The sequence below is a fragment of the Zeus faber genome, assembly GCF_960531495.2.
Source record: "Zeus faber genome assembly, chromosome: 12".
NCBI lineage: Eukaryota > Metazoa > Chordata > Actinopteri > Zeiformes > Zeidae > Zeus > Zeus faber.
The window spans coordinates 13,360,834-13,373,333 of NC_137196.1; the positions used below are offsets into that span (position 1 = coordinate 13,360,834).

Consider the following 12,500-nt stretch of genomic DNA (forward strand, 5'->3'; position numbering starts at 1 on the left):
GATATGGACACCATAACCCTGGACCCAGAGGAAGAGGTGAGGAATTGGATTTGAGACTTTTCCTGTGCGCCAAGGTCAACTAACACACGGACCGATTGGTCTTTTATGAAGGGATGTGGTAGCAATCAGCTTTTGTCGATTGCTTGTGGGGTCTTTTGTTTTGAAGGATGTTGACCTCGTTCACTGTCGTATTGGAAAGATCGAAGGGTTGGAGGTGTTACAGAAGGCTAAGGTAAGTTGAGTTTGTCTATTTTGTGAAACCGCTACTGTGCACACTGCAAGTAGATCCGGTTAATACCACTTCCTTTGTGACCTTAAACAAGTCAAAATGTGGGCATAACCTTTTGTTTGGATGAATACGGATGTCTAGATGCCTCTAAGAGTGGCCTGTAATTGTTTTGGATTGTTTTAATTATTAACCTATTTATATTTTTGGTCTTTCGCACAGACACTCTCCTTGCGTCAGAATCTCATCAAAAAGATAGAAAACCTCGACAGCCTCGTCTCTCTACAGGAGTTGGATCTCTATGACAATCAGATCCGCAAGCTGGAAAACCTGCACAATCTCACAGAATTAGAGTGAGTCTCCTGCACTTAAACTGGCCAATCAAGCTTTGTAATCATATCTTTCATCCATTCGCACATTCCTTTCATAGTTTGGGCTTTGACGTTGGCATTTGTGGAACAAAAACGCGGCCTGCTATTGCTTCTAAACGTTGTGAATCTCTTATTTCTCTTCAGGCAGCTTGACGTGTCCTTCAACCTTTTGAGGAAGGTGGAGGGTCTCGAACAGTTGACGCGAATGACAAAACTGTTTCTGCTTCACAACAAAATCAGCTCCATCGCCAACCTAGACCATTTCAAAGGCCTGGAGATGCTGGAGCTGGGCTCCAACCGCATCCGGGTGAGACGAAAAGGTCTTAATTTGAAGATCCGATATGAAATTAATGAAAGACGTGTCGGTTGCAGCGTTTTGTAAGGAGTGAGGTGGGTAAGAACTTCACAGGGTTCTTACCAGGTCCCTGAGGTGCTTGAAGTGCTTGAAATTCCTTCTTGTAAATTAGAATCGTAACGTAATAAAACAATTCCAGAATTGCTTTTACGACATAGATCCAGGGAAATGTAAATTTAATCCAGCATGGTTGGAAATAGACACTTATAATAGTAGATGACACCAAGACGTTAGCAGCCGATCCTTTAAATCCTGGAAGTTGCAAGGTGGGGCCCCCATGGATCGGGATTTTTTCCAGTACATCCCACAAATGATTGATCGTATCGACCCTAAACCTGACCACCCACATGATGTAGAAGAAAATGTGATTCATCAGACCAGGCCACCTTCTTCCATTGCTCCATAGTCCAGTTCTGATGTTCACATGCCCATTGTAGGCGCTTTCCAGGGTGGACAGGCATTCAGCATGGACACTCTGACTGGTCTGCGTCTACACAGCCCCATTCACAGCAAGCTGTGATGCACTTTGTGTTCTGAGACATTTCTATCACAGCAGCATTAACTTTTTCAGCAGTTTGTGCTACAGTAGCTCTTCTGTGGGATCAGAATCAACCATGACCCTGTCGCCAGTTCATCACTTGTCATTCCTTGGAGCACTTTTGGTAGGTACTAACCATTGCATACAGAGAACACCCCACAAGACCTGCTGTTTTTGAGATACTCTGACCCAGTCGTCTAGCCATTACAATTTGGTCCTTGTCAAAGTGGCTCAGATCCTCACACTTGCCCATTTTTCCTTCTTCCAACACGTCAACTTCAAGAACTGACTGTTCACTTGCTGCCTAATATATCCCACCCTTTGACAAGTGATTTTAATGGTGTGTGTGTGTGTGTGTGTGTGTGTGTGTGTGTGTGTGTGTGTGTGTGTGTCTGTGTGTGTGTGTGTGTGTGTGTGTGTGTGTGTGTGTGTGTGTGTTATATATTTTAATTGATGAAGATCGCTTTGAAAATTGATTATATTTTGCGTGAAGTCCTTGAAAATGGAAAAAATAGTGCTTTTAAAGTACTCGAAAGTCCTTGAATTTCGCTTTGTAATGTCAGAATGAACCCCGACTGTGAATTGGCAGTGGCAGTAATTAATCTCTGCCTGTGTGCTTGTCTTGGTCTTTACAGGCGATAGAGAACTTGGACAACCTCTCTTCATTGCAAAGTCTGTTCCTCGGTACCAACAAGATAACTCAACTTCAACATCTCGAGGGTTTGCATAACCTGACAGTTCTGAGCATTCAGGTATTTATTTTTTTTTTTTGTCAACAGCTACCATGCCTATGATGAGAAAAATGAGGATTCTATCATGGCACATTGCATAATGATTTGCAGTAATAATTTGAAATGACTGCTGGGATGCGTTTCTTTCCAGAGTAATCGAATCACCAAAATAGAGGGTCTGCAAAGCCTGGTCAACCTGAGAGAGCTTTATCTGAGCCACAATGGCATCGAGGTCATGGAGGGCTTGGAGAACAATGTGAGTCATAGAAGCACGGAGGGTTGCTTTCACTTTGTCCGCTGATCACTGTGCAAGCAATGCAAACGCAAGACTAGAAACAACATTTCAAATCTGTGCCTCCACCCCTCCTCCAGAAAAAGTTGACGACTTTGGACATCGCGGCCAATCGAGTGAAGAAGATTGAAAACATCAGCCACCTCACGGAGCTGCAGGAATTCTGGGTATGCTTACGTTTGGAATTGGATGTTGAGTTTATTTCTACAACTTTATTATACTGCAATCTTTTAATATGTTATCTTCTGGTTTATAATAATAATGGTAATACCTTTATTTGTATAGCACCTTTCATACACAACCTGCAACTCAAAGTGCTTTAGACTAAAAGAAGGCCATCGGACAGCGTCAATAAAAGCAAAGCAAACAATGAAAATCCGTTTACAAAGTAGAACGATGAAAGAATCACAAGAATTAAATAAATTTGAAACAGGGTAAGATTAAGCTCACAAAATAAAATATACAACATTGCATGAAAAGAAAGACCAAACAAGCGAAATGCACTTAAAAATATATTGTATTGATTTGGGGTCATACATTTAGACCACGAGGGATCACGATCATTCCTGAGCGAATGGTTTCTCTCTAATTAATTGGTCTTGAATTCACTTAATTCTCCAAAAATTCTCAAATGATTTCTCACTGGTGAACTTAGCCACAGTCGCCAACGTAGTGGTGCTTGTAACATTTTGAAACACGTCCTCTAGTGCTCAATCTGATTGCACGGATAGTCTGATGAAACGGTATCTCCACACTTTCTATGGGTTATAATATGAAGACAAAATCGAGTAATACAAGCATGAAAAGAACTAGTACATGCACGTTAAAAGTTAAAGAAAATGTATGACTTTCTAAGACATTTTAATGGCATGGTTTAACAAACCATCACTGAATGAGTGTTTTGTTCCACAATGGAAGATGAAACTGCCGGTTAAAGTTATACACCCTTTGTGACTCTGGCAGAGCCCTGAAGCCCCCACCCACGGCTGGCTCGCTGTTCTCTGTTTATTAAAAGTATATTAATATTCCACGTGTAGTGTGTCCAAATTGCACCAAATTTGACACTGCATGCCCTTGGGTTTCCAGCATACACCCACCAAGTGTGAAATAGATCGGACGAACAGTTGTTCAGATAATCAAAGGACAGACAGACAGACAGACAGACAGACAGAGAGATTCCTGCCTTTATAGTAAGTTAGACTCGATAGTTCGATGAAATCCAACAGGATTAGAATATGCAAATTAAAGAAACGATATTCCTGTTTGTCATTACCCACATCGAATTATCTCCCACTCTCCCAGATGAACGATAATCAGATCGACAACTGGTCGGATTTGGACGAGTTGAAGAACGCCAAAAACCTTGAGACGGTGTATCTGGAGAGGAACCCTCTCCAGAAGGACCCCCAGTATCGGAGGAAGATCATGCTGGCTCTGCCCAGTGTGCGCCAGATCGACGCCACCTTCATCCGCTTCTGAGCCGCACCTCCGCCCGCCCGTCCGCCCTCAGTATTCCACCCCTCAGCACTCCACCCGCCCCCGCGCTCCCACGACGGACCTCATTCTGAAACACATTTGAAACTAGCTTCCGCACAGATCTACATGTGTGCACTCTGCCGTTAAAATTCACCCATCCAGCCATCCATCCATCCATCCATCCATCCATCCGCTCACACAACACACGGAAGAAATACACGCACGCACGCATCCATGCAGAACCCCATCGATGCTATTGTGTGAAATCTTTACTAATTCACTTATTGGGCTGTATATGAAACTTAAAAAAACAAGACAAAACAAAACAAAAGGTGGATCCTTCTCCAGTTTCCCTCACCCGTCTCCTCCTTTTTGCATGTGGGATCGGAGGCTTATTCTAACCTCAGCGCCCCTTCTTACTTTTTATCACATTGTCACTGAAGTTGCACTGCAGTCCAACGTGAGGAAGCGGACGGGGCATTTTTACCTCCTGAGTGTTTTCGGCACGATGACAGATGCTGTTCCCCACGGTGTGCCGATGCTAGGCACCGGCCGATGCAAGAACAGAACTGCTAAACTTTAGATTAAGTAAAATGGAAAAATGTAATTCTGATACTGAGATGTTGTATATTTGACACTTCAGCGGAACAAATATTTTGTGCTTTAGGGAGGAAAAAATAAACAAGTCATAGCAGTCCTGTACATATAACAAATTTATGCTTCAAAGGTCGTTCTGACAAGTACACTAACGTACAGTACATTTAATCCAGTGGCACTTGTATACATGAGAGGGAGTTTGCAATCTGCTGTTCAGAATTTCAAGAATTTAAATAAACTGCTCAAAATGTAGTACCTGTTTCTTACGTGGTGTGTATTTTGCTTTCTCCTGACTTGGCTAACGTACGTGAAAGTGCTGACGTTTATTAGACGTTTTTAATGGGTTTAGTGCAGTCTGAGAATGGATATGTCAAATATTACCCAGGTTATTTTCTCTCGTACCCGCGACACTTCAGCTGAAACAATCTAAAGCAGAAAGGCCAGCATGGCCAAGTCTGTTGAAGTGGGTGGCTTTTTTCTAAGTCAGGACTGTTCTGCTGAAATATACTGTGGGTCCATCTTGTACAGTAAGCTAATTTGGATGTGAAAGATTTCTGATAGGTCTCTAATATTGGAGGCCCATTCATATTTAATGATGCCATTTTTTCTCTCCTCCACAAGCATGAACCTCAGTGGTTTCCAGCTTTGCAAACCAACTGGAAATATCAATTTAATATTCTTTTCCAAAATCTAACTTGACAAGTTTGCCTTAATAAATCACCTATGCCACTTTCCATATTCTGTATTTCGATATACTGTAATATACATACTAATTCTTAATGATAAATGGACAGTAAAGTTGTCTTCTCTACGGAGAATAAAACCTAAATTTAAAATTTCAATTGAGCTGGCTTTTTTTTTTTTTTTTTTTTTTTTGTTTTTTCAATTGAACACCATCATACAAACAACGCAAGTAGAAAATCATCGGGGGAAAATATTAATGAATTCAAAATATTTTAATTCAATTTACAATCACAAAAAAATGGATTGTGATAACAATAAACATTACCATAGAAAAATAGATTAGAGGAGAGCAGGACATTAAGGCTTTTTCACGATGGGTTTAATTTATGTTGGGGTTTTTTTTCTAAGTTACACAATAATAAATGCTCCTTAAATTAGTCATTTTTGTAACGTTGTAACGCGTGGGTCGGACATCGTTCCACCCAGTTGAACCGTTTTCGCCCCTGAAAGTGAACCACATTACCCACAACTCCAAGTGCGGGCTTTTAGTGACGTCAGAGGTTGCGCCAGCGAAATGTGCGCAGGCGCAGCCCCTGTGTTGTTGTCTGTGGCGGTAAGATGGCGGCGCTCGGAGACACATCGGCTCCGGGGGCGAACGGGTTAATACAACAATTCACAGCGATAACAGGTAAAGAAACTGTTTTCTTTCGCTTTTGAGGCGCGCACGTCAACCACGCGCGGCGCTTCCAGGCGGCTCTGCTGCTCAAGCGCCGACTCAAAACGGGCATTAAGTCTCCGCACTGGGGAGAAGAAGCGGCAGGCAGCCAGGGCTGCTCCTGGCTCCTGAACTTTACAGTGAGAAGAAAAAAAAAAAAAAAAAAAAAAAAGAGAAAGAAGAAGAAGGAAAAAAACCAAAACCACCCCCCCCCTCCCAAAAAAAAAAAGCATCATGGTGGTTTATCAAAACACGTGGGCGAAATATCACCCCGCCACTGTCACTCTCCACTTCACTGATCGCGCTTGTGGCGTTTTTACAGCGAGGTGACGGCGGCCGGAGCCCCCCCGCTTCATCTTTTGTATGTTTGAATGTGTGGAATGGAGGAGGGCTGCAGGCTCCGCCTCATGTCACGGTGGCTGGGAGTGCATGCGAAATGAAAACGTCTCGCACTCCTCGTGTGTCGTGTGTTCCTGCCGAATTGGACCGTCGGCCATTCTCCCAGCCACGGTTAAAGTTGCTCGCGTTCATAGTTTAACCGTCCGGTGTGCGCCACTGGCTGGTTCCCCCCCCCCCCCCTGAACCAGCGCACAGCTCGTTGAGCTGAGTCGTAGTAGATGAGCGCGATAGGCCAGGACGATAAGGCTCGGAAAGTGTTCTGCGCATGCGCACTTCCGGATTTAAACTCTAACGATGCCGTTCACATGCAACCCATGCCTGAATAATTTATTTTTTAGGCCTTTTCGATATTGAATTAGAGGCTTTTGAGTCACTGTACATTTCTGTAGACAATGCAACTACAGTAATAATCTTGTTTAATATGTATGTGTATACGCGTCATGTAAAACACTGTAATACATGAGACGTATTCCATCTGTTATTAGCCCTGTTCATACTATTGTGTACGTATTATCTCTCAACTACAGAAATATCCAACTATATTCATTTTTATGTTTACGCACTGTCAAGGCATCCTTACAGCCCCTGCCGTAGCCTTCTGTGTATTTCATCTTTATCTGTTGCATAGAGCAAATTTTGTGAATCCTGTATTTATTGTTTTTGTTCTTGTCGAGCATGATTTTTTTTTTATCCTTATCGTCCGTCTGCACTACAATACCCCAACTATTAACAAGACAAATACCTGGTATGTGAAAATGTACTTGGCCCAGTACACATATTCTGATTAGAGCTCCATGTTATTGTGGACCAAGCTAGGGTTTAAACTCATGAGGTTTTAAGATGTAATGCTGTGCATTTGTCTTTGCATATGGCAATGATTTCACTTTGCGATTAATACTAGTCTATGCAGACATTTTTGAATGAGCATTGACTCTCTATTTGGAAACTTCTCTTATTAGGAGCAACGGAGAGTGTGGGAAAACACATGTTAGAAGCATGCAACAACAACCTAGAGATGGCAGTAACCATGTTCCTGGATGGAGGTGGCATTGCAGAGGAACCCAGCACCAGCTCCAGTTCAACGGCAGCCTCTAGCAGCAGGGCTCCACCTACAGAGTGAGTCCAGGATTTGCTTCATTGATCCTGATATAGGCCAGCTATTACTTACAAATGTTTAACGTTGGTTTTTCTTCACCGTGTTTCCTCGTCTTGTAAAATACATTTTCGCCCCTCTTCCTTCTGCGATTAGTTGATTGCAGATGCAATGCCATTCGTGATTAATCGGAATGTTTTCCTGTTCTTGTAGTGATGTACGAGCACCGATTCCCCAAAAACAGGATATATTAGTGGAACCAGAACCACTGTTTGGAGGTACTGTGCCATATCTTTATAATCTCACACTAAAATTGCTTTTATAGCTCACTGTCTTTCCTTCAGTTATTCTCTTACCGTGATTCATAATAAAATTGCTTTTATAGCTCACTGTCTTTCCTTCAGTTATTCTCTTACTGTGATTCATAATGTGTATTTTATCTCCAGTCCCAAAGCGACGCCGACCTGCCCGGTCCATATTCGATGGCTTTCGGGACTTTCAAACAGAAACAAGTGAGTTCCTGAAAATTCCCCAAAAGGCGTCTGTTTCAGTTCCCTCTTGTTTGTAATTCTCGCTGTAGGCCGACCTTGAGCTCCTGTACTCACTATTGATTCATGTGTTCGTCTCCTTAGTCCGCCAGGAACAGGAGCTGCGAAATGGGAGCACGGTGGATAAGAAATTGAGCACTCTGGCAGATCTCTTCCGCCCACCTATTGAGCTCATGCATAAAGGCAGCTTTGAAACGGTGAGGAGTTACTCTCAAGGCCATTTACGGAATTTCCACTTAAGGTCTTACTGGGAATGACCAGGCTAGTGGGTCAGATGAGAAGGACAGCGAGCAAACCCAGTGCTTAAAGGTGTTCGGGTGTGCAGTTCTTTGTCAGCCAGTTTTTTTTCATTTCACTACAGTTGTCTATGCCCATTATAAACTTTGTCGGCCGATACCAAGTCCTGATATTTAATTTGTAACATCTACCTAATGGTATAGATCAGCATTAAGTTATTTTTGTCGTTTATTTAACATGACTTTTGGCAATGGATTATTGTATTGAATATATTTTCCAGTACCCTATTTTTGCCATTGTGGGCGCATCACCTTGAAATTGACCTTTGTGGTGTCAGGGCTTCTTTCTGGGTCTTTGTTCTTAAACACCAGTTGTCTGGGCTCCTTGTGTCTCTATGCCATAGGCGAAAGACTGTGGACAGCTGGAGAACAAGTGGCTGATGATCAACATTCAGAATGTGCAGGACTTCGCCTGCCAGTGTCTGAACCGAGATGTGTGGAGCAACGAGGCTGTGCGGAACATCATCAGAGAGCACTTCATCTTCTGGCAGGTAAACACCAACTCGGAGCTCGCTCCCAGTCCACTAATGCCCACACCCCTCGTTCCTCTAAGTCTTGATGCTGGATTCACACGCTGATCTTCTCTACTTGTTTTAACCAGGTATATCATGACAGTGAAGAAGGACAGAGGTACATCCAATTCTACAAGCTCAACAAGTTCCCTTATATTTCCATCCTGGACCCACGGACAGGTAGGTCTTTAGAAGAGAAGAAGAAGCAGCAGCCATATGCTAGAATAGTAAGCCAATCGTTTGGGATATGCATGGTCATGCAAATTGTATCGCCTTCTGTGTGTTAAGAATACTTCATAGGCCATTCTGACACTTTGAGCCACGGTTGTTGACACGGTTCCCTCATAATTTCTCTCTAGGTCAGAAAATGGTGGAGTGGAACCAGCTGGATGTTTCATCGTTCCTAGAGCAGGCGACCGGCTTCCTGGCAGAGCACGGTCAGCTTGACGGCCCGTCATGCCCCGCACCTCCTGCCAAACGGGCGCGCTCTGTGAGTCTTATAGTTCATGGAATCTGCTTCCCACCGTCATCCTTTACAACCTCTCCTATTTATGCATGAACTCATTTCTCTTTTCGGGTTTTGTGTCTGGTGTGATTTTAGATTTCTTCTGACCTCTTATTGTTCTCGCCCAGGAGAGTCTGATTGATGCCAGCGAGGACAGCCAGTTGGAAGCCGCCATTCGAGCCTCTCTCCAAGAGACCCACTACGAATCCTCTGCACCAGAGGCTCCGGACTCCCCGGACTCCCCCCGAACAGAGGACGACTCTGAGGCGGAGCCCTTCTCCGACAGCGAGGGCCTTATTTCCATCGATGGCTCTGATAACGAAACGTCGGAACCCCAGGAGGAGAGAAGCTCCTCCGGTAGAAGGCCGGCCACCCCTCCCTCTGCCTCCGCCTCCGCCTCCGCCTCCGCTGCCTTGACTCCGCAGCCCTCTTGTCCCAACAGCGCCCCCTCCCTCCACAGGAAGTCCCCTCAAAAAGAGAACAACCACAGCCACAGGAAAGAGGAGAGCAAAAAGAACCACCTGGAGCCGCGGGCCGGGAGGCCCATTCGCACCCAGTCTGACCAGGACTTGGGGGAGAACCATTGTACCACGGCGGCTCAGAGTCCTGGGCCATCAAAGACCCACACAGAGGAACCCTTAGATCTAGACTGTCCTGATGACGGTAAGACAAAACCCACATCTGCTATTTGTTTCTGTGAACAAGCTGTATCATTTATTGAGCTTGTTTTGAATATAATGATGTGTTTACATTGTCTGACTGTTAATTTACTCCAGGTCCTAAGGCCAGGTTGATGCTTCGTTACCCAGATGGACAGAGAGAGCAAATTTCACTGTCATCCAAAGCCAAGCTTATGGTGAGAGTGCATCGATCACCCCCTCCCCTGTTTGAGGAAATAGTGTTAGCCAAGAAATGCTCAGACCTTTTATTTAAGTAAAGGTACAAATACCCTGACACAAAATGGCTTGAGTGAAAGTACTACACTGACCATTCTAAAAGTATGTAAGTACTTGCTCTTACAATGTATTACATTGTACTTACAATGTACTTAACCGTTAAAAGTACTTCTCATATCTAGTGGCTTGACTCCAGAACACAGCATAAAGTGCTGCTGGAGCTTTTTCATTCGGTAGCCGATGCTCATGCAGATACTGATTACAATTTAGAAAAATTATAAATATGAAAAAAAAAAAGACAAAAAAACCCTAACATGACTGTTGGAAATGTAATAGAGTATGGGTACTCCTCCTACCTGTTTAACGGCCTTTCGGACTTAGGACTAGCTCTCAGACCAGTCTGTATTATGTTCTGCGTACAATACCGCGGCGTCTCAGCATCAAGCTTCGCATCGCACATCACCCTTTATAAACTATATACACTATATATACACTATATATACTATATACACTATATACACTATATACATACTGTATACACTATATACATTTTATACTTCTCATCACCGTTCTCACTCAGTGTCGTTCCCGCAGTCTTTCAGTATTAACTACACTAGCGTTAGCAATGGCCTCGCTTATCGACCAGTTCCCTTAATGACCTGGTCCTAGGAACGTTACCCGGTCGTTAAGTGAGGATTACTTGTACAAAGTATAGATCTATGCTTTGAAATGTAGTGGAGTAAAAGTCAAAAACTGAATATACTTAAGTAAGTACAGTTATTGAAAAATGCACTTAAGGGTGCAAGTGTGTAAAATTTACGGAAGAAGAAATGGAATATAATATTCACAAGTATGTTTTAATTTGTGTATAATCCCATGAAAATAAGAATCACTGTGTTGGCGTTGCCTGAAAATGAGCCGTTTTTATCTACATGGGGAGTGGGTATGCTTCCCCGGAGGCTGCCATGGTGCACCGCCATGTTTCTTCTACAGTAGCACAGAACGGACAAAAGAAAAAGAGCGCCTTTTGCATTTTTGTGAGTTTCAGATATTCAGTGGGTTGCGATCTGCAACCGCACCGCTAGATGCCGCTAAATTCTACACACTGCACCTTTTAAGTACAGTAACTTGCACTTATGTTGGCTCAATGATTACTTATTAAATGTTGCATTAATAATTATTGTTTTTGAAGTTATTCAAACAACCCTCGAATACTCGCTACCTACATGTCTTTGATTTTTTCTTTTTCTTTCCTCCCCAGGCACTGGTCAGACATGTCCAGTCCAAAGGTTACCCCAACGAACGCTTTGAACTTGTCACTAACTTCCCCAGACGGAAACTCGCCCACTTGGACTATGGTATCACGCTGCAGGAAGCCGGGCTCTGTCCACAGGAGACTGTATTTGTACAGGAGAGGAACTAGATTACCCACTCTGTACCCCCACATTTCGGATAGACCTCTCTTCATCACGAATGACATGGGATTATGTCATCGGCCTTGACCTTTTAACCCTTTGTTTTCCTGAAATTAGGCCCCCCTATTGCCAGGACAAATGTAAGTGGACGGACAGAGTTTCCCACAATGCCGCGGGGGCAGAATGCTGACGTACTCTACTGGCAGTCTAACCCTTTGTAGTGCACAACTTTTGGCCAGTTGGGTGTTATCGACACTGCTTTATTATTTTTTTATTTTCATGATCTTTTCCATTCTGACAAAGGCTACATTTTTTCCTGGTATGCTCATCAGGTTAAACGCATTTGATAAACTTCATATGAGGGGGAGGGGGAGGGGGGGGGGGGGGGACAATTCAATAAAGTCTAACATTGATACGAATGAATGGCGCACCGGGGACTTGTAAAACGACTCGCCCCTCCCGAAACGAGTGGCAAAGTCTCGTTTTTGTGTTCTGTGCCCATGAATGGGTAAAGGAGCGGGTTTTTTTTTTTTTTTTTTTTTTTTTTTAAACCATCCATTTGTCCCAGATGTGGTTCATCAAACTCTGGTTGATTCAACTTTGTCATTTCTACGGGGGGTTTGAAACATCAAAGCAAAGGGTCTCCAAATTACAAACCGGTTCAAATGTCTCTGCCGTCAAAGAGATGCTCATAGATCTGAGGAGGTAGATCTGTATATTCTTACTCAAGTTTCTATCGGTTACTTCTAGACTAGAACGTCCGCTCGGAGAGTTTCAGCCTTTTGATACAAACGTGAATGAATGAATGAGGGCCTGTTCATCTCCTTGATCAGACCTGCTCTGCACAGGGG

General features: G+C 43.5%; 2 protein-coding genes across 2 annotated transcripts in view; both read left to right on the top strand.

The window, feature by feature from the left end:
* ppp1r7 (protein phosphatase 1, regulatory (inhibitor) subunit 7) overlaps positions 1-4,825 on the top strand; it is a 6,510-nt gene extending 1,685 nt beyond the window's left edge. The window contains exons 3-10 of the mRNA XM_080010881.1: positions 1-36; positions 167-232; positions 449-579; positions 742-904; positions 2,126-2,242; positions 2,373-2,477; positions 2,594-2,680; positions 3,816-4,825. The exon at positions 1-36 is cut by the window's left edge and continues 20 nt beyond it. Of these exons, the coding sequence (XP_079867007.1) occupies positions 1-36; positions 167-232; positions 449-579; positions 742-904; positions 2,126-2,242; positions 2,373-2,477; positions 2,594-2,680; positions 3,816-3,992 (882 nt within the window). The 3' untranslated portion in view covers positions 3,993-4,825. The remainder of the gene's footprint in view (positions 37-166; positions 233-448; positions 580-741; positions 905-2,125; positions 2,243-2,372; positions 2,478-2,593; positions 2,681-3,815) is intronic.
* A 1,045-nt stretch (positions 4,826-5,870) lies between these two features.
* On the top strand, positions 5,871-11,971 carry ubxn7 (UBX domain protein 7). The gene is made up of 11 exons (XM_080011419.1): positions 5,871-5,958; positions 7,344-7,500; positions 7,691-7,755; positions 7,924-7,989; positions 8,110-8,222; positions 8,666-8,812; positions 8,923-9,013; positions 9,193-9,323; positions 9,467-10,001; positions 10,115-10,194; positions 11,496-11,971. The coding sequence occupies exons 1-11, from the start codon at positions 5,889-5,891 to the stop codon at positions 11,655-11,657; spliced, it is 1,617 nt and encodes a 538-aa protein (XP_079867545.1). The 5' UTR covers positions 5,871-5,888; the 3' UTR covers positions 11,658-11,971.
* The last annotated feature ends 529 nt before the right edge of the window (positions 11,972-12,500 follow it).